The sequence below is a fragment of the Hemicordylus capensis genome, chromosome 2 (assembly GCF_027244095.1).
Source record: "Hemicordylus capensis ecotype Gifberg chromosome 2, rHemCap1.1.pri, whole genome shotgun sequence".
Classification (NCBI taxonomy): domain Eukaryota; kingdom Metazoa; phylum Chordata; class Lepidosauria; order Squamata; family Cordylidae; genus Hemicordylus; species Hemicordylus capensis.
In genome coordinates this window covers 108,781-128,455 of record NC_069658.1, presented here as the reverse complement: position 1 = coordinate 128,455, position 19,675 = coordinate 108,781, and the positions used below count along the sequence as shown (strand labels likewise).

Below are 19,675 nucleotides of genomic sequence, written 5' to 3'. Positions count from 1 at the left end.
AAGTAACGCAAGTTCCTCTCCCAGTAGTTTCCTAATGTTCTCATTAGGGGCTTCAGGGATTCCTCTGAACCTTAGAAATCTCTCTTTTTGTCTTAGTTCTAACAAAGCCATTTGATCCAGTAATTTTTCTCTGTCATCTTTCAGTAATTGCACATCCTTCTCTACAGCTTCAACCCTTAATTTAAATTCTTTGTTATCCTGTGCCAATTTTTTAAGAGTCTCATCAATAGTTGAAGTTTTGTCATTTATCTCAGCCATATTTTGCTTCATTTGGGTTACATCAGAAATGACCTGTTTGAGGTCAGTGGCATTTGATGCCAGGGCAGCTGCGTTTGACTGCAAAATTTGTTTCATCTCAATCAACGTTTGGTGCATGGCTACAGCTACTTTAGCTTCCCCCACACCTGTATCTGGAAGCGAAAGTTTCCTTGCTTGTATGTGTGTCTGGCTTGAATGAGGTTTCTCCCTGCCTCTCATAATGACATGAAGGAGTTAAAGAAGAAAATTCTTTGCCCAAGTATGTTTGTCCTTGATCTCAAAACAGAAAGTAAAAACCTGAGCTTGTTCTCAAGTATAAACAATTCTGCAGCATATCAGTGGCCGTCAAAACTTTCTCACTGTGGTGTGGAGTATAAAAAAAACACCAAAAAAAAAAAAAAAAAAAAAAACCAACCAGCAAAACGTCTCTTCTTTAAACTTGAGAAACAACAATCCCCACTGATAGAATTCTTTCCAGATATTAAAACCAACAACTTAAGTTTCCAGTCTTAATAGTTAACAAGCAGAAGGAGAAGAAAAGAAAAGAAAAAAAGGGGGGGGGGATTCCTTTCTTTAATTATAATCCAAAAGAGAACTTACAGGCTTATCTGTGGCAACTTTCCCAGAAACGCAGGAGGATTTTCATCATCATTCATCAATCACTGAATCACTGACGAGGTGAGCTTCTTTAAACTTTTCACATTAATTATATCCAAACCAAAGAGATTGTCTGCTTGGCAGCTTTAAAATTCCTGAGCAGGTGTTTAGCAAAGATGGAGCCCCTTTCCCTGCTGGTAAACTTGAGACAACAAAGCGCGCTCTGCAGCCCGGTCCTCGTATCAGATTACCAGCATATGAGAAGACGTGGGTTATCTTGAATCAAATCCTTTGATCTAGGACGATGAAGGGAGGATTTTGAAGCCTCAAAATCCTCTTTTTTCTCCTGCTCAGTCCTCCCTTGTCAGAGAGGCATCCGCTGCTTTGGCAGTCCCAACCGGAAGTCCACATACTTGAGTTTCTCTTTCACAACAACCCTGTGAAGTAGGTTAGGCTGAGAGAGAAGTGACTGGCCCAGAGTCACCCAGCTAGTTTCATGGCTGAATGGGGATTTGAACTCTGGTCTCCCCAGTCCTAGTCCAGCACTCTAACCACTACACCACACTGGCTAACCACTACACCACATTAGGAAGGGGATTGAAAATAAAATGGCTAATATTATAATACCCTTATACAAAACTATGGTGCGGCCACACCTGGAGTACTGCGTCCAATTCTGGTCACCACCACATCTAAAAAAGGACATTGTGAAATTGGAAAAGGTACAGAAGAGGGCATCCAAGATTATCAGCGGCCTACAGCACCTTTCTTATGAGGCAAGGCTACAACACCGGGGGGGGGTTTAGTTTAGGAAAAAAGATGTCTGCGGGGAGACATGATAGAGGTCTATAAAATCATGCATGGTGTGGAGAAAGTGGATAGAGAGAAATTCTTCTCCCTCTCACATAACACTAGAACCAGGGGTCATCCCATGAAACTGATTGGCAGGAAATCTAGTACCAACGCATAATCAGCTTGTGGAATTCTCTGCCACGAGATGTGGTGACGGTCAACAACCTAGATGGCTTTAAGAGGGGTTTGGATGACTTCATGGAGGAGAGGTCTATCAACAGCTACTAGTTGGAGGGCTGTGGGCCACCTCCAGACTCAAAGGCAGGATTCCTCTGAGTATCAGTTGCAGGGGATTAACAGCAGGAGGGAGGACGTGCCCTCAACACCTGCCTGTGGCTTCCAGTGGCATCTGGCGGGCCACTGTGCGAAACAGGATGCTGGACTAGATGGGCCTTGGGCCTGATCTTGCAGGGCTGTTCTTATGTTCTAAGTCAGGGGTGGGGAACCTTGGCCCTCCAGCTGTTGTTGAACTACAACTCCCATCATTCGTGGCTGGGGATGGTGAGAGTTGTAGTTCAAAAACAGCTGGAGGGCCAAAGTTTCCCACCCCTGTTGTAAGTTGACATGGAGATCTGGGTGTCATCAGCAAACTGGTAACACTGAGCTCCAAATCCCCTGATGATCTCTCCCAGCGGTTTCATGTAGATGTTAAAAAGCATTGGAGAAAGTATGGAGCCTTGAGGGACACCAAACTTAAGCTCAGATTTCGAAGAGCAACAATCTCTAATCGACACCATCTGGAATTTGTCCGAGAGGTAAGAGCGGAACCACTATAAAACAGTGCCTCCCACCTCCAACACCCTCAGACGTTCCAGAAGGATACTATCGTTGATAGTATCGAAAACTGCTGAGAGATCCAAAAGGACCAACAGAGTCACACTTTCTCTGTCAATTCCCAATTGGAGAACATCCATCAGGCTGAGCAAGGCAGTCTCCACCCCATCGCCTGCCCGAAAACCTGTCTGAAATGCGTCTAGATAATCAGTTTCCTCCAAGACTGCCTGGAGCTGAGAGGCCACCACCTTCTCAATTACCTTGCCCAGCCATGGGAGGTTGGAAACAGGCCGATAATTGCTAAACTCTGAGGGATCTAATGCAGGCTTCTTTAGAAGAGGTCTAATGATTGCCTCCTTAATATAAGGAGGCATCCTGCCCTCTCTCAGAGAAGCATTTATGATTTCCACCAGGCCTCCTACAACAACCTCCCTGCTAGATAGAACAAGCCATGTTGGACAAGGGTCAAGAGAACAAGTGGTAGGTCTCATTGCCCCAAGCAGCTTGTCCACATCCTCAGGAGTCGCAAACTGAAACCGATCCAGTCAAATAACATAAGAGGAGTTGTTGGGCACCTCCAGTTCAGACTTCAAATTAATTGTGGAGTCTCCAGCCTCGTCGGCCCGAATCCAAGAGATTTTATCTGCAAAAAATTATTTAAACACATCACAGTGGGTAACTGATGGGTAACCTGCTGGGAGTGAGCCAGCATGGCTTTCGCAAAAGTAAATCTTGCCTCACCAACCTTTTGGACTTCTTTGAGAGTGTCAATGAGTGTGTGGATCAAGGTGATCCAGTTGACATAGTCTACCTGGACTTCCAAAAAGCTTTTGACAAAGTTCCTCATCAAAGACTCCTGAGGAAACTTAGTGGTCATGGGATAAAGGGACAAGTACATGTGTGGATTGCTAACTGGTTGAAAGACAGAAAACAGAGGGTAGGTATAAATGGAGAGTTTTCACAATGGAGGGAAGTAAGAACGAAGTGGGGTCCTCCAGGGATCTGTACTGGGACTGGTGCTTTTTAATTTATTCATAAATGATCTAGAAGCAGGGGTAAGCGGCGAGGTGGCCAAATTTGCAGATGATACCAAACTCTTTCGGGTAGTGAAATCCAAAACTGATTGTGAGCAGCTCCAAAAGGATCTTTCCAAACTGGGGGAGTGGGCGACAAAGTGGCAAATGTGGTTCAGTGTCGGCAAGTGTCAAGTGATGCATACTGGGACGAAAAACCCCAACTTCAAGTATACACTGATGGGATCTAAGCTGTTGGTGACTGACCAGGAGAGAGATCTTGCGGGGGGGGGGGGTTGGCAGCTCGTTGAAAGTGTCGACTCAGTGTGCGGCAGCTGTGAAAAAGGTCAATTCCATGCTATCAACAGCTACTAGTCTGAGGGCTATAGGCCACCTCCAGCCTCAAAGGCAGGATGACTCTGGATACCAGTTGCAGGAGAGTAACAGCAGGAGAGAGGGCATATCTTAGAGAGTGCCTTCTTCTACATGATCCCCACTGCACGCTAAGGTCATCTGAGGAGGTCCGTCTCCAGTTACCACCCATTTGTCTGGTGGTGACTCAGAGGTGGGCCTTCTCCGTAGCTGCTCCTGGGCTGTGGAATGCACTCCCGGAAGAAATCCACAATCTGAATGCTTTATTGACCTTCAGGAGAGCCCTTAAAACCTATCTGTTTGGCCTGGCCTTCCAGGGTTTTTAATTAGTTTTAATTGTTTTAATGTTGTAACCTGCTTTTCAGGGTTTTTTAATTGTTATAATTGTTTAATTGTTTTTAATGATGTTTTAATTGTTAATTGATGTTTTATATTGTTAATATTTTTGTTTTAACTGTTATTGGTTTTAATGGTTTTGTTTTTAATTGTAAACCGCCCTGAGCCATTTTGGAACGGCGGTATAAAAACTGAATGAATAAATAAATAAATAATGCCCTCAACTCCTGCCTGCAGGCTTCCAGCGGCATCTGGTGGGCCACTGTGTGAAACAGGATGCAGGACTAGATGGGCCTCCTTGGGCCTGATCCAGCAGGGCTGTTCTTATGTTCTTATGAGCCCGTGTTCCTCATAGGGCCAATTCTAGAATAATTCATTTGTGGCAGTTAAAGGTTGGCAAAGACTAGTATTGGAGGAGCAAGATGTGTGTATCTGTGTGTTTGTATGTGCTATGCATAATCATTTATACAAACAAAGGAGGAAGAGGAATTGTTTGTGCCCTTACTGAAGCTCTGTTTAAAAGAAAGTTCTGGCCTGATATTGTCCCCCTCTATATTCTGTGGCTGGCAACAAGAAAATGGCCATCTCAAGCAAAATCACTTCTGGCATCTAGGGGGTCCACTGTCCCACCCATCCCGGCTCAAGATGTCGGCCATCACGAATGTGATCATGTTCCAGCTTCACAGATTTCCAATCCTTGTTGCTCCTTGTAGAAAAGTTCCCTTTTCCCATCTAGTCCAGCATCCTGTTTCACACAGTGGCCCACCAGATGCCTCTGGGGAGCCCACAGGCAAGAGGCGAGGGGTCCCGTGCCCTCTCTCTTGCCATTTCTCCCCCTCTGAGAAGACTGACACTGCAGCTATCATATTGGCATCGACATGGAAGGCAGTGTCTTGGAAACAGCCATTCCTTCTGCCAGGGAGGGTGGAAGAATTTGCTCTGGACTCCAGCAATAGCAGAATTTGCCCTTTCAGAGCTGTCCCCTTCCACGGACTGATACACCTGCTGGCTGTTTAAGTGGTCCTTGAAATCCACCTGTGTCCAGTGAAGGGCGAACCTTGCAACACACCATCGGCCAGGGGCTGCTTGTGTGGCTGCTGATGTGGTGGCCTACAGGCAGGCAGTGTCCAGCTAGGCCCAGAGGAGCCCTGCTTCAAATCCCTGCTGCGGAACCATGAAGTCACTTCGAGACAATCCCCTCGCAGGGTGGTGGTGAGCATAAAGTGGGGAGAGGGGGCCACAGCCTTTGCCCAGGGCCGCCTCGAGCTGCTTGGAGGGTGAGGAGCTCAACCCTGAATGGGGTGGCTGAAGCCCCGAAGAACACGGGCAACGCCCGAGTCAACGATGAGCAGGCAGGGAAAAACCGGAGAGCCTGCGGGCCAGCAGCAGCCAAGCCAGCCCGCCTGACACCCTCCTTGGACCATCATTCCCAGCATCCTGTGGCAGAATCAGCCTTTGGCCTGCCTGAAAGGGGGTAACACAGCAGCAGGCCCCTTTTGCACACACACACACACCCCCATTTATACTTCCAGAATGGATGGGCACACAGTTGTGAAATCTGGCACACATAAAAGTCACATTAGTGGGATTGTCACCCAGGATTCAATGAAGTCGCTAAAATCATGCTATTTTTCATGGTTTTTTTAAAACAGTGGGTGGTGGGGACGGAGGTTGATTAAGATACAAAAGTTTTAAAATGCAGTGCCTTTAGCACGTTAGTTCTTTTGTGTCTCTTTAAATCTAAAGCGAGAGGTCTGAGGGGAGCGGTTTTGGAGGGAGAGGACTCTTGAGTGGCAGAGAGCAGCGGCCAACCAAGGAGCATTTCATCAAATGGCCTCATGCTTCTCCTCTAATCACTGTGGCGTGGAGGCGGGACACACAGCCCTTTATTAGTGATTTGGCTTTGGAAGGGCAGCAGGTGTGTCTTTGCAGAGTGAGAGCAATTGGGTTGCACTCCATGCACAATTGGGGCTTTGCGTTGTGCGTTGGAGCCAGGGGTAAAAAATTCTGCTTTTTGCCTTGGGCTTTTGGGCAGACTTGAGCTGCCTGATGTGCCCTGTAGCTCCCAGTATCCCACCCCTGTCTGGCTGGTGGCCGTGCTGGTTTTTGGCCCTCTGCTTTTGGCTCTTTTGCTTGCTTGCTTGCTTGGAGTTTGCTTTCTCCTGCCTGGTTGTTCTTCCGGGTCCTTGACTTCAAATTCTCTGGGCTCTGTGTGTGTTTGCTGTCTTTCGTTACTGTAGATTTGCTGCCACTTCCACTTTTCTTATAGCTTGTTGGTTGTTTGCAGCCTCACCTCAGTTCTGTCCCTGCTTCTTATCACTCTGCCCACCCCTTAATTTGTTTTTTTTTAAATAATAGTTTTTTGAAAAGCACGTCTGTATTCCTGTTTGCTCTGTTCCTTGGATCTCTGTGTTGTGTTGTGTGCTGGCAAAGCACATTTTCAAATCCAAATGAAGTTTTTTATTTCCTCTCTACTCACGTTCTTGTCTTTCCGCTTCCCTCGGTGGTGCAGCAAAGCACACACACGCACGCACCCACTCCAACCCCTGGTTATTATCCTCCGTATTTTCTGCCTTTTCCTGACTTGCCTTCGATCATACAATATTAGATTTGAGTTCCATGGACTGAGTTCCATAGATCACCATTTGGATATTATTCTTATCAGTTCTGTAGTGCAGTGCTCTCTGTGCCGTCCAGGCAGCAAAGCCGTTTCTTGCCATCAAGTAGAAGGCAGGATGGGGAAGTGCTGTGGGGGTGGTTTCTGTGCTGAGGAGCCCACCTTTGCCCTGTGCCACACTTGCAGGGCAGGCAGGTGGGTCACCTCAGTGCCGCCACCATGCACCTTCACCTAGCTTTGCTCTCCTCTGTAGCGGCTTGGCTTCTCTTTCGGCTTGCCTGGTAGAACCCTGCCCATTTGCTGGGCTCCCCTGACCAGGGGCGTAGCTAGAATTGAGCAAAAGGGTTCAAAGAACAGGGGCCCCCAGCTCCTGAGGGCCCTCCAGCTCCACCCCTCCCTGTTTTCTTCATCATCTCCCTCACTCGGGGGGGGGCGCCAGAGAGAGGGATGAGCCCGGCCCCCTCTCCCCTAGCTGCGTCCCTGCCCCTGACAACTTGCTGTTTCATTTTCTAAGGTGGTTCTCACCCATATTCCGGGTCTCTGTGTGCTCCACGGGCCTCCTTGCAAGCCAGCAGGGAGACCCCAGTCCCTCCTCGACATGCCAGAGCTCTGGAGTTGGCATTCTAGCAAGACCACCTTCGCGTTGGTTTCTTCTGTCATGGCTTGGCTTCACGGTGTGCTTGGCCGGCAGAGCCCTGCCCGTTTGCTGGGCTACGTTGCAACTTGCTGGTCTCTTTTCTGAAGGTCTTCTCTCCTGCCTTCCCGGTCTCTGGGCCTCCTCGCATGTCAGCAGGGAGGCCCCAAGTCTGTTCCTGCCATTTCAGAGCCCTGGAGCAAGCCTTCCACCAACACCGCCTTTGTTTTGCTTTCTTCGGTAATTGCTTGGATTTATTTTGTGCTTGCCCAGTAGAAGCCTATGTGTTTGCTGGGCCACCATGGTAACTTGGGATTTTATTCTTGCTCATATTCCCTGTCTCTGTGTACTCCCTGGGCCTCCTTGCCTGCCAGCGGGGAGTTCCCAAGTCTGTCCCTGCTGTGCCAGAGCTCTGGAGTTGGCGTTCCAACAACACTGCCTTCGCTTGGCTTTCTTCTGCAGTGGCTTGGCCTCACTTCATGCTTCCCTGGGCAAACCCTGCCTGTTTACTGGGGCCACCCTGACAACTTGCTGTATTATTTTCTAAAGCTCTTCCCACCTGCTCCTGCTCCCCACACCGCTATTCTAGGCGCTTTCCAGATTAAACTGTCACTACAGATCTGCTAAGTGTGCTTCCATACTTCCTGTATTGTGACACCACAGAACCTGCGCTGAAAGCAAGGTGCCGTTCACATTTCCGATGCCTTGTTTTGGCTTTTACCTTTGTGTTGTGTTCTAACCCTGACCGTTTGCTGGGCCACCCAGGTAACTTGCTCTTTACAAAATGAGGAGGAGCTCCAAAAGGATCTCTCCAAACTGGGGGAGTAGGCAACAAAATGGCAAATGTGGTTCAGTGTAAGCAAGTGTAAAGTGATGAATATTGGGGAGGAAAACCCCAACTTCACATACATGCCGATGGGATCTGAGCTGTTGGTTACTGACCAGGAGAGGGATCTTGAGGTCGTGGTGGCCAGCTCATTGAAAATGTCAGCTCAATGTGCAGCAGCTGTGAAAAAGGCCAATTCCATGCTAGAGATCATTAGGAAGGGGATTGAAAATACTATACTATAAAGCCCTTCTACAAAACTATGGTGTGGCCACACTTGGAGTACTATGTACAGTTCTGGTCACATCACACCTACAGGAGATTGCAGAACTGGAAAAGGTGCAGAGGAGGGCAACCAAGATGACCAGGGGCCTAGAGCGCCTTTCTTGTGAGGCAAGGCTGCAACACCTGGGGTTATTTAGTTTAGAAAAAAAGACGACTGCGTGGAGAAATGATAGAGGACTATAAAATCATGCATGGGGTAAAACAGAACATATTTTATTTCAGTCATAGACCAGCATAACATGGTGTGGAGAAAGTGGATAGAAATTCTTCTCCCGCTCACATAACACTAGAACCATGGGTCATCCCATGAAATTGATTGGCAGGAAATCTAGGACCAACAAACAGAAGTACTTTTTCACACAATGCATAAACCATTTGTGGAATTCTCTGCCACAAGATGTGGTGACAGCCAACAACCTGGATGGCTTCAAGAGGGGTTTGAATAGCTCCATGGAGGAGAGGTCTATCCACAGCTACTGATCGGAGAGCTATGGGCCACCTCCAGCCTCAGAGGCAGGATGCCTCTTGAGTACCAGTTGCAGGGGAGTCATAGCAGGAGAGAGGGGGATGCCCTCAATTCCTGCCTGTGGGCTCCCCAGAGGCAGCATCTGGTGGACCACTGTTTGGAACAGGATGCTGGACGGGCCTCCTTGGGGCCTGATCCAGCAGGGCCATGTTCCTCAAAACAAAACAAAACAGTTTTTCTTGCCCGTCTTCCCAGTCTCTGTGCACTCCCTGGGCCTCCTCGCACACCAGCACTAGGAGCCCCAAGCCAGTTCTTCCCATGCCAGAGCTCTGGAGTTGGCGTTCCAACAACACTGCCTTCGCTTTGCTTTCATCTGCAGTGGCTTGGCTTCACTTCATGCTTCCCTGGACAAACCCTGCCTGTTTGCTGGACCAACCTGACAACTTGCTGTTTTATTTCTAAAGCTCTTCGCGTCTGCTTCCCCCCCATTCTCTGCGCACTCCCCGGGCCTCCTTGCATGCCAGTGGGGGAGCTCCAAGTCTGTTCCTGCCTTGCCAGAGCTCTGGAGTAAGCCTTCCACCAACACTGCCTTCGCTTTGCTTTCTTCTGCAGTGGCTTGGCTTCACTTTGTGCTTTCCCAGTAGAACCCTGCCTCTTCATTGGGCCACGCTGACAACTTGCGGTCTTGTTTTCTAAAGCTCTTCTCGCCTCCCTTCCCGTTCTCTGCCCAATCCCTGGGCCTCCTTGCATGCCAGCAGGGAGGCCCCTCGGAGGTTCCTGCACGACTCTCCTTTCCTGGGCTCTGCCAACCAACTGTGTGCGTTCCTGTACAGGCTGCTGTGCCTTCCATCTGCAGCATGGTGCCAAACCAAAGTGCCTCCCGAGTCTCTGCCAACCCGCATGCTCCCCCCGCCACCCCGCGCACCTGCCCAGCTCCAGCCACCAACACTTTTCTCCGCTGCCCCATTTGGAGTCCGCTTCAACACAGGATGCTAAAGCTTCCGGGGTGTGTGTGTGTGGTTAGACTGAGTCCTTCCTTTGTTTACTTCATGTATGCCGGATTTCATAACTGCATTCCCATCCATTCCTGAAATATAAAAGGGATGGGGCAAAAGGAGCATGCTGTTACCCCTTCTCATGTTGGCAAAACGCAGATTTCCCGCAGATGGGGTGGAATTAGGGTCCAAGGAGCTTCGTCAGTTTTAGAAGCTTTTGTAAAGTTCTGGCTTGCAACAAGCTGGAAACAATTTTAGTAATTTTTACCCCCCAAATTCACCAAACATCTGGTGATTGATCAGTCTTCAAGTTCACTACCAGGGGCCCTCTCCCCCTTTGCCACATGTGTGATTCTAGGACCAACTGGTTATTTTTGGAATTCCCCCCCCCCCATTGATTGCCATTCCTCCATTGAACCCAGGGACCAGGCAGAGGTCCAGGGAGCCCCCAAACAGGCTCTCTTGGTTACAGCAGCTTCCTATGACTAATTTAGATTAGAAACTGGCATCAGAAGTCAGAAAGTTCTTTTAGGGTATATGCATTGATTTCTTAGTCCATACTGCTTTTCAAATAGGGAAAAGGAGTACCAGTTCCTGTTACCAAATAAACAAGGAACAAGAGGAGCAGAAGAGTCCACATGATCACCACCACCATGTGGAGCAGTCAGCACCGTACAACAATGACTGAAAAGAGATGGCACAGCTATACTGTCATAAATAACATGGCTGCCACCGCCCCCACATTCAGAAAGACAGAAGGCCGATAAGAACTTTGATGACAGAACTGGATAGGAATGAAAGGGCTGAGCTTTATTATTCATAAACTTAACAAGTTTTAGAATGACAACAATTCTAACTTCTAATTAATCAAAGAGGACGGAATGCAGGAGGCAGAAAAACTTCCCAGCTAGGCCAGTCTGTTGGAAAGCAGAAATTCCTACTTGGCCCCTATTAGGACGATCAGCAAAGCAGCACATACTGTCCCAGGGAGGGAGGGAAGCCTAGGGTCGTGCAGAACGAGGGGAGGGTGGTAAGGTCTGCCAAGTTTTAGGGAGTCCCTGGCCTGCCTACTGCAGCCCCTAAGCCCCACCCAATTGGGAAAGCTGGGCTCCTCTTCTTGGATGGGTCAGGTCCTCCCAGCCGTCCAGGAGCAGCAGTCTTTGCTCATGCATAGCTCTCTGGAGCAGTGGGGTGTGTGTGTGTGTGCGTGCGCACACTTCTTTCCAATGAGCTGTGCACATAAAGCGTGGAACCAGCTGGCTGCTGCCCAGGAGTGACTTGTTGGGGGGCAGCGAGGGGGGGCTCCCTGGCTGGAAGGACCCTCATCAGCAATACATCAGCCTTCAGGTCCTGCTCCGGGGCGGACAGGCAGGCTGCCGCTGCTGATGCAGGAAGGGCATCTCCAAAGTGTGTGAATTGTTGTTTCAAAGTAAAGCATGGAACCAGCTAGCTGCTGCCCATTGAGCGGTTAACAAATAAAGTTGATTGTTTTATTTATTTAGTTTACATTTTATTTTATTCATACATTCTGAGAGGAAAGATTGTTGCACCTTTCACATCACTGAAAGGAAACTTAATGAGCTTATATCATTAAAAAGCTGGAGTGGGGGGGAGATATCCAGGAGTAACTAGTCAGACTTGACAGCCGTAGTTTTGCTAGGGCCAGATACTGGGAATCAGGAACAAACTGAATTTAGGATTATGTGATTATGCCAAAGAGAGAATTCTGTCAGGTGCAGCTTTTCTCACCATCCCTGGCGCTTAGATCCCAGCATTCCTGCCTGGCCCAGCAGGGCACAGTGTCGGGCCTTAGCAGTCCTGATGGCCATTACAGGGACGGCCCCCTGGTGCCCAGAGATCACTGCAGCTCCCTTAAGTAACCTGGCTGTTTGCAACCTGCAGGGCCGCAGCACCGCGGGGGAGGACCTGCCTGCTGCCTGCCGGAGCCGGAGCCGACGAGCCAGCGCCCAGCCCCTCCCTCCCGGGCTGGAGGCACCACCCGGAGGCTCCGCCCCCTTCCGGTCCCTCGCAGGGGATAGAGACGCTCCTGCCCGCCTTCCTTCCTCCCGGAGCAGAGCATAGAGAGGCTTCTGGCCACGGATGAGACGCATGTGCAGCCGGCACTGGAGCTGCTGCTTCTGCGGCGCTCGGGTTGGTCACGGCGGCGGCAACAGCAGCGTCTACTGCAGCTCGGCGCGGAGGGGCCGCCGCGAGGAGAGGGAGTGCTGCGTCTGCGGCGGCTGGAGAGGCCGAGCGGGCGGCTCGCCTCAGCAGCTGGCGGAGAGATACACGGACTTGGCGGCCAGCCACGCGGAAGCGCTGAGGCTGAGCGAGGAGCGCGAGCGGCAGAGCGGGCGGCTGCGAGACGAGAACGCGCGCCTGCAGCTGGAGAACCGGCGCCTGCGCAGAGAGAACCGCAGCCTCTTCCGCCAGGCTCTGAAGCTTCAACAGCCGTCTCAAGCGCCGCCGCAGCAGCAGCAGCAGGAGGCGGCAGTAGTGGCCGTGGCCGTCCCTGCGCCGCCGGAGAGCGTGACTTCCTCCTCCTCCTCCTCCTCCGCCCCCGCCCCCACCCAAGAAGAGCCAGGGAGGCTGAGAGACCAAGAGACGGCAAAGGGGCCGGAGGAGGAGGAGGAGGAGGAGGAGGAGTGTGAGGGAGAGGCGAGGCGAGGCGCCCGGTGCAGCCTGGAAGCTGCCAGCTGCCCACCGTAGCAGAGGGGAGAGAGCGGGATGGTGGCCGCCGCAGCCAAGCCGGGCTTTCTCCCCCTTTCCCCAAGGAAGAGGCTGCTTCGGGGTCCGAACTCGGAGGCGGCCTCTCTGCAGAGGGCCTCGGCAGGAAACCCTCCGCCTCCTCCCCGAGGCGCTGCCCTCCACCCGCTGGGCAGCATGATTATCGCCCCAGAAGCCAGCCAGAAGCAGAGGCTGCTGAGCCTCTCCCCGCTTCCCGGCCGGTGAAGAGGCCTGGCTGCCACGTCCGCATCATTGGGGGGGGTCTCTTGCCTTGTTGACCCCATGACTGGAGACTTCCTACCTTCTGCTTCTTTGCAAGTGCAAACACATCCCCCAATGGAGGCCTTTAATAATAATAATAATAATAATAATAAAAAGGATGTGACAAGTAGTATGTCTCCTGTTAATAGTCTAATGAAAGTGTGTGATGGCTTAAAAAACAACTATTTGCCAGACAAGTTCACAGAACTAGGAAATTGAGAGTTCCTGTGAACTTTATTTTATTTTATTTGTGTGTGGGGGGGGATCTTATGTGCAACTCCTGGTGCCAGTTTGTTGATTTATAGTCTGGATGTTGCCACTAGTCAAAGACTTACAAAAGCTCATGCACAATAAATTTGCAGTGCACTGGATTTTCTCCATGCTTCATTTGCGGAGTGCAGCTGTTCTGTACTCTAGGCACAGGCTTTGTTGTCAAACTCTGGGAGTGTGTTTATTTTGTGGACATGGTGGTTATGGGGGATTGATCCTAGTGGCATGTTGGAGTGAAATTAATAGCAGAATATGCAATCATTCTTTATTGTCTCAAAAAGCGTTTTCTTAAAAGGGGACAGGTCCCCATGTCTCAATGGTGGTCTCAAAAAGGGACAGGACCTTGAGTCTTACATCACTTGCTGATCTGAAATGTATTTACACAGAAGTAAGTTTTACTGGCTGACATCCAGATAAAATTACTCCTGAGTAATTGAAATGAAGTAGACCTTTTAGAGTAACTCTTAAGTAGTACTATTGAGTAACTTCGTCTGGATGTCAGCCACTATGTTTAATGGGACTTACTCTCACTTGAGTTGGGATAGGATTGCATAACCCAGTCCTATTTGGACTAATTTCATCTTCTTTAGACTAATTAGTTTTTGTTTGCTGAGTCTGTGAAATGAACAAAAACTTTACATTGACTAGAGTGAAAATACGATTTTTTTTAAAGTGCTTTCTTCCACTATACTAAATGTTTGGAAGCAATACATTCTCAATTAAAACGCATCTTCATTCTTAGTCATTTGTACACATAAGAGCTTGATCTGAAGCATATTAACATCCTTGGAATGGAGATTCACAGAGTTGAAAGAGCTCTTTTAAAAAAAAGTGTGGTTAAGATTGCAGCCATACAGTGTAAGCCTAAATGTGTTTTCTTAAAAGGAAGCTCCACTGAATTCAGTGAGACTTATTCCTTGATAAATATGCAAAGGATTGCAGCCTAAGGCTGTAGTTTTATGTACACTTGTGAATACAATAGGACTTGCTTCTCTAAGTAAACATGCTTAGGATAGTTTTCCAGTGACAGATGGATACTAGAAAGACCATGAGAATGCTGTCCTCTGTGAAATTGCTGCCTAGTAATGAAAGGACTCCAAAAACAAGCGGAGAGGACTGCACCACTTCAGCCCTCTGGCTGTTGTTGGCCTACAACTCCCATCATCCCTGACGATTGGCTGCTGTGGCTGGGGGTGATGGGAGGTGTAGTCCAACTTAGGGGCTGTGGCCACTCTGGGAAGAGCATCTGCCTGCTTGCACGCAGAAAGTTCCATGTTCCCTCCCTGGCGGGATCTCCAAGATAGGGCTGAGAGAGATTCCTGCCTGCAAACTTGGAGAAGCTGCTGCCAGTCTGTGTAGACAATATTGAGCTAGATGGACCAAGGGTCTGACTCTGTAGAAGGCTGCGGCAGCTTCCTGTCTTCCTATGTAGCAGCTGAAGGACCAAAGTTATGCAACCCTAGTTAGATGAACAGCTGCACAGTCTGCAAAAACACTGCTGCGAGTAACTTCTGGACTGAGTTCTTAAAGTGTTCCATCCCCTCATGCTTCCAAAAGATTATGGCTATTTTGAGTTTAAGAAAACATCTCTCAAGTTATGTATTTACTTTGAATCATTTAGGGTTATTTCTAAGTAAATAGGTTTAAGTAAAGGGTTCATGAAGCAAATGTCATTGAAATAAATTTCTGAATAACACCCAAATACTCAATATTACTTGGTTTCAATGAGGCCTTGTTTACACAAAATGCTTTAAAAATAAACCTAGATGTATACAGGCATGAGAGTACTTGTGTATTCTGCATGGAGAGGTTTCTTAGACTTGGGGAGAATATGAGGTAAGAGCACTCACTATATGTTCAGAGGCATTCTTCTTCAACATTGCTTTAACACTAATTCTCAGCTTTTGCTACGGTCACCAGCCTATGCAGATAGTGGGTCAGAGCATGGAGGGCCTAGCCAAATTGTGTTTCCATGGTTATGAATTTGTAGGCCAGTACAATACAACAGATTGGCTACAGGTCTCATGCCCCCATGGCATAAACATAATGGGTCATTGAATTTCCTTGCTTTTGGGAGCTGCCACACTCATAACTATCCCTGTAAACCAGAGGGGGTGTTGTTTTAAATTGAATATGAATATATTTAGATCAGGAAGGGCAAAGAAACCTACCTGGTACTGTTGGTTTCACAGAAGTTAGCATCACAGCTTTAATGAAATATGTGACTTTAATGTTCAACAAATAAGTCTAGACTAGCTGATCCGGTGCAGAGCATCTGCGCCCCTCGTCCTCCCTATCTCCTCCCCATCTTCACCCCCCCTCCCTTCAGCCAGCCTGGCGGCCCTTTCCTTGCCTGTCCGTGGCTGCACCACGGCCGCCTGCTGGCCTAGCAGCCACTCTTTCTTTTCCACTGCTGCCTGGTGGCCGCTGCTTCTCCACCGCCGTCAACCAACCTGGCAAGTCATTGCGACAATATTGGTATAAATGTTCCAGGTGTCGTCTGCTGAGTTCTGCACCATATACTGAATTCATAGTATGGTGGTTGTAATTTTTAGAGTTTTCTAAAATTGGTTTAGTATTTGTCAGAAGTAATGTATATGCTAACAGAGAACACTTGGTGTCCATAAGGTCTGAACTAGAAGACAAACAACCAGGGTGATTTAATACTTATTCTAATAGTTCTAACAGGCCAGTACATGAGGGAAGATCCTATGGGGTTTGGGGGGAAAGATTAAAAAAAATTTAAAATTGCCCACTTGCCCATTTGTTTTGTGGGTTGGGTGCTTAGGTAGCACCCATCATGCTCTAATATACAACCCACTTTGGTGTCTCTAGAAGCTACCCCTGGGGAACAATGGGGTGTTTTGAATTCCCCATTGTTCCCTATGGCTGGAACAAGCTGCACTCACAGAGTGCAATCCATCTTGAAAACATTGCAGAAGCACACAGTAAAAGTGGATCTGACCCTCCCAACACAGAACATACATTTCAAAGTCCAAATGGCCAAAAAAACCCACTGACCCACAATCCACTGTCAGTCATAGTGCCTGCACTGCAGTAACACCACTGGCATAACATAGGAAGCTGCCATATACCAAGTCAGATCATTGGTCTCCAAGGTTAAAGCAGGAGTCTCTCTCAGCCCTATCTGGAGATGCCAGGGAGGGAACTTGCAACCTTCTGCATGTAGGCAGGCAGATGCTCTTCCGAGAGTGGCCCCGTCTTATAGTGCTCACACATGTAGTCTCCCATTCAAATGCAAACCAGTGTGGATCCTGCTTAGCAAAGGGGACAATTCATGCTTGCTACCACAAAACCAGCTCTCACAAGTTGCTCTCTTACAATGATTACTCCTTACATTCCTGACATTGAAACAGCTGCCATAGCAGCACACATATCCATAAGCTCAACTAGTGCAATTTCAGCCACATTTTGGCTGATTACATCTTGCAGTGCAGACCAGAGCAGTGAGTGAAACACAAGTTAGTCACAAGGCCAGAGATGGAGCTCATCACAGCAAAATTATACACACACAGCTGCGTCTATCTCACAAACAAAACAAACCACAACTCAAGGAAGGAAGGCACACAAGTTCTGCCTCTGTTAATCTGAGATCCAGCAAAACCATATTTATAGCAGCAATAGCACAACATATTACACTCCCAAGTGCTGAGAAAAGAAAACCACAAAATCAAACCTCCTTGATCCCTTTCTCCTCTCCTGATGCATTCTCTTCAAGATGCTGTAAGGGCTCTCTCTGCCTCCCAGTCCCTTTGAATACATTTTGAAATTCCCCCCAAAAGTGTCTCCCCTCCTCCCTTCCCTCAGCAAATGGGAGCACAGTTGCCTATGACAACACTTGATTTCTATGATAACAAGCCAAACATGAAGCAAAGAGATTGCAAGCCAATTGGAAGCCAGTGACAGAAAACCAATCAGGAAGGGAGAAACAGGCATCCAAAATGGCACTTGGAACATTGGAATGTTTTGATCGAAGTGGGGTTGTTCTGTTCTGAGCTTGAAACAGGCCCTTTATTTAAAGGTTTCAGAGAAGCTGAATACATCTGTCTTCATGGCGGAGAATACTGGCTATATACCAGCTCCAGAACTAAGCTTCTTAGGCATGGAGACTGAAGAACTGGGCCAATTTGACAGATGAGAGAGGATGTTCCAAACTGTATTGAAAAACTAAAAATCAACCCATTGCCAGGGCCAGATGGCATCCACTCAAGAGTTCTGAACGAAATCAAATGTGAAATGACTGATCTCCTAGCAAAAATATATAACTTGTCCCTCCAATCAGGCTCTGTACCATAGGATTGGAAAGTAGCTAATATAATTCTGATTTTCAAAAAGGGGGAAGGGGATTTGGGAAACTACTGGCTGGTTAGCTAGAATTGCGGGCATGGCCCCTCTCCTGCTGTTACTCCCCTGCAACTGGTACTCAGAGGCATCCTGCCTTGGAGGCTGGAGGTGGCCCACAGCCCTCCGACTAGTAGCCATTTATACACCTCTCCTTCATGAAGTTATACAAACCCCTCTTCAAGCCATCCAGGTTGTTGGCTGTCACCACTCTTGTGGCAGAGAATTCCACAAGCCGATTATGTGTTGTGTGAAGAGCAAACGTTTTCTGGTTTGCTGGTCCTAAATTTCCCAGCAATCAATTTCATGGGATGACCCCTGTTTCTAGTGTTATGTAAGAAGGAGAAGAATTTATCTCTATCCACTTTCTGCACACCATGCATGATTTTATAGACCTTTCTCATGTCTCCCTGCAGCCTTCTTTTCTAAACTAAAAAGCCCCAGGTGGTGTAGCCTTGCCTCATAAGAAAGGCGCTCTAGGCCCCTGATCATCTTGGTTGCCCTCTTCGGCACCTTTTCCAGTTCTACAATGTTCTTTTTTAGATGTGGTGACCAGAATTGTACGCAGTACTCCAAGTGTGGCCTCACCAATGTTTTCTGTAAGGGCATTATAACACTAGCTGTTTTACTTTCAATCCCCTTTCTAATGATCCCTAGCATGGAATTTGCCTTTTTCACAGCTGCCGCACATTGAGTTGACACTTTCAATGAGCTGTCCACCCCCCACCCACCCCGCAAGATCCCTCTCCTGGTCAGTCACCAACAGCTCAGATCCCATCAGCGTATGCTTGAAGTTGGGGTTCTTTGTCCCAATGTGCATCACTTGACACTTGCCAACATTGAACCACATTTGCCACTTTGTCGCCCACTCACCCAATTTGGAGAGATCCTTTTGGAGCTGCTCACAATCTGTTTTGGATTTCACTACCCAAAAGAGTTTGGTATCATCTGCAAATTTGGCCACATCGCTGCTTACCCCTGCTTTTAGATCATTTATGAACAAATTAAAAAGCACCAGTCCCAGTACAGTGCTTTTTAATTGATTCATAAATGATCTAGAAGCAGGGGTAGCAGCGAGGTGGCCAAATTTGCAAACATGCCCCCATTGGATTCAGGGGAGCCACCACACCTCACCCCTCACTCTCTGCACCTCCAGGCTGGCCTGCCACCAATGCTAGGCCACCCCCTCAGTCTCCCTGAAGGGCACAGGGGCCCCAAGGGGTTCAAGGGAGACTCCAGTGATGCACCCTGGCTTTCAACAAATCCCACGCGTTCGCCAGGTCATCCTCTGATGCCACAAAAATCACAATTTGTAATTTCAATTCCAGTAACAGAGCATTTTTAACAAAGTCCTGAGCCAGAGTCTATGGGTGCATTCTCCACAGGGGTTTTCTCCATGGTGGCAGATCCGCATAGTTGCATACGAACCTTACCATTGTGTGATCTGACCATGAGGTGATTGAAACCTTACACCTGTAAACTTCTAGAGTATTCGGCATCCAGAGCCTATCTAAGCGGCTCACCGAACATGGATGATAATAAGTAAACTTAACATTGGTACCCCAATCACATTTATATTGAGAAACAAAAAGGCCCTTATAACTGATTGGGGAAAAAAAATCAAAATCATTAGGGGTCCCCAACACTTTATCACTTAGATTCAAGGTTCCCTTCAAAAAAAAGTGAAGAGATTTCTCTTCCCTAGTTAAAGGAGGGTCAGGGGAGGAGACTGGTAAACCATCTACATAATACCTCCTGTCACTTGGTTGTGCACTGTTATTGAAATCTCCAACAACAAGGAGATGACATCCTGTGTTGCAAATGTCCTTCAGTTTAGTCCACTGGACCTTCCTGGTTCTTGCCTGTACCAGTGCATATAGAGCGCAGAGACAAAAGCTCCAACCTCAGAGCGGGCACGGAAATCACATCTCCTCTTATAACGAAATCCACATAAAGCAATCTGCCCGGTTTGACTTCCAAAAACCCTTCCACTTCAAAGCCAGGTATAGCTTTAAATAAACCAGCAACGC

General features: G+C 48.2%; 2 protein-coding genes across 3 annotated transcripts in view; one reads left to right on the top strand and one right to left on the bottom strand.

The window, feature by feature from the left end:
- The first annotated feature begins 6,132 nt into the window (after positions 1–6,132).
- TUSC1 (tumor suppressor candidate 1) lies at positions 6,133–13,384 on the top strand. Its single transcript, XM_053289794.1, has 2 exons — positions 6,133–6,199; positions 11,928–13,384. The coding sequence occupies exon 2, from the start codon at positions 12,126–12,128 to the stop codon at positions 12,732–12,734; it is 609 nt and encodes a 202-aa protein (XP_053145769.1). The 5' UTR covers positions 6,133–6,199; positions 11,928–12,125; the 3' UTR covers positions 12,735–13,384.
- The window catches only part of LOC128342473 (uncharacterized), a 36,427-nt gene continuing 25,510 nt past the window's right edge, over positions 8,759–19,675 (bottom strand). Inside the window, exons 1-3 of one of the 2 annotated variants that reach the window (XR_008314997.1) lie at positions 11,775–11,951; positions 9,956–10,117; positions 8,759–8,892 (exon numbers count right to left, since the gene is read on the bottom strand). The gene's annotated coding sequence lies outside the window, so the exon portion shown is untranslated. Of the gene's footprint in view, positions 8,893–9,955; positions 10,118–11,774; positions 11,952–19,675 lie in introns of those variants that run through there. The other variant, XR_008314996.1, reaches the window with a different exon arrangement.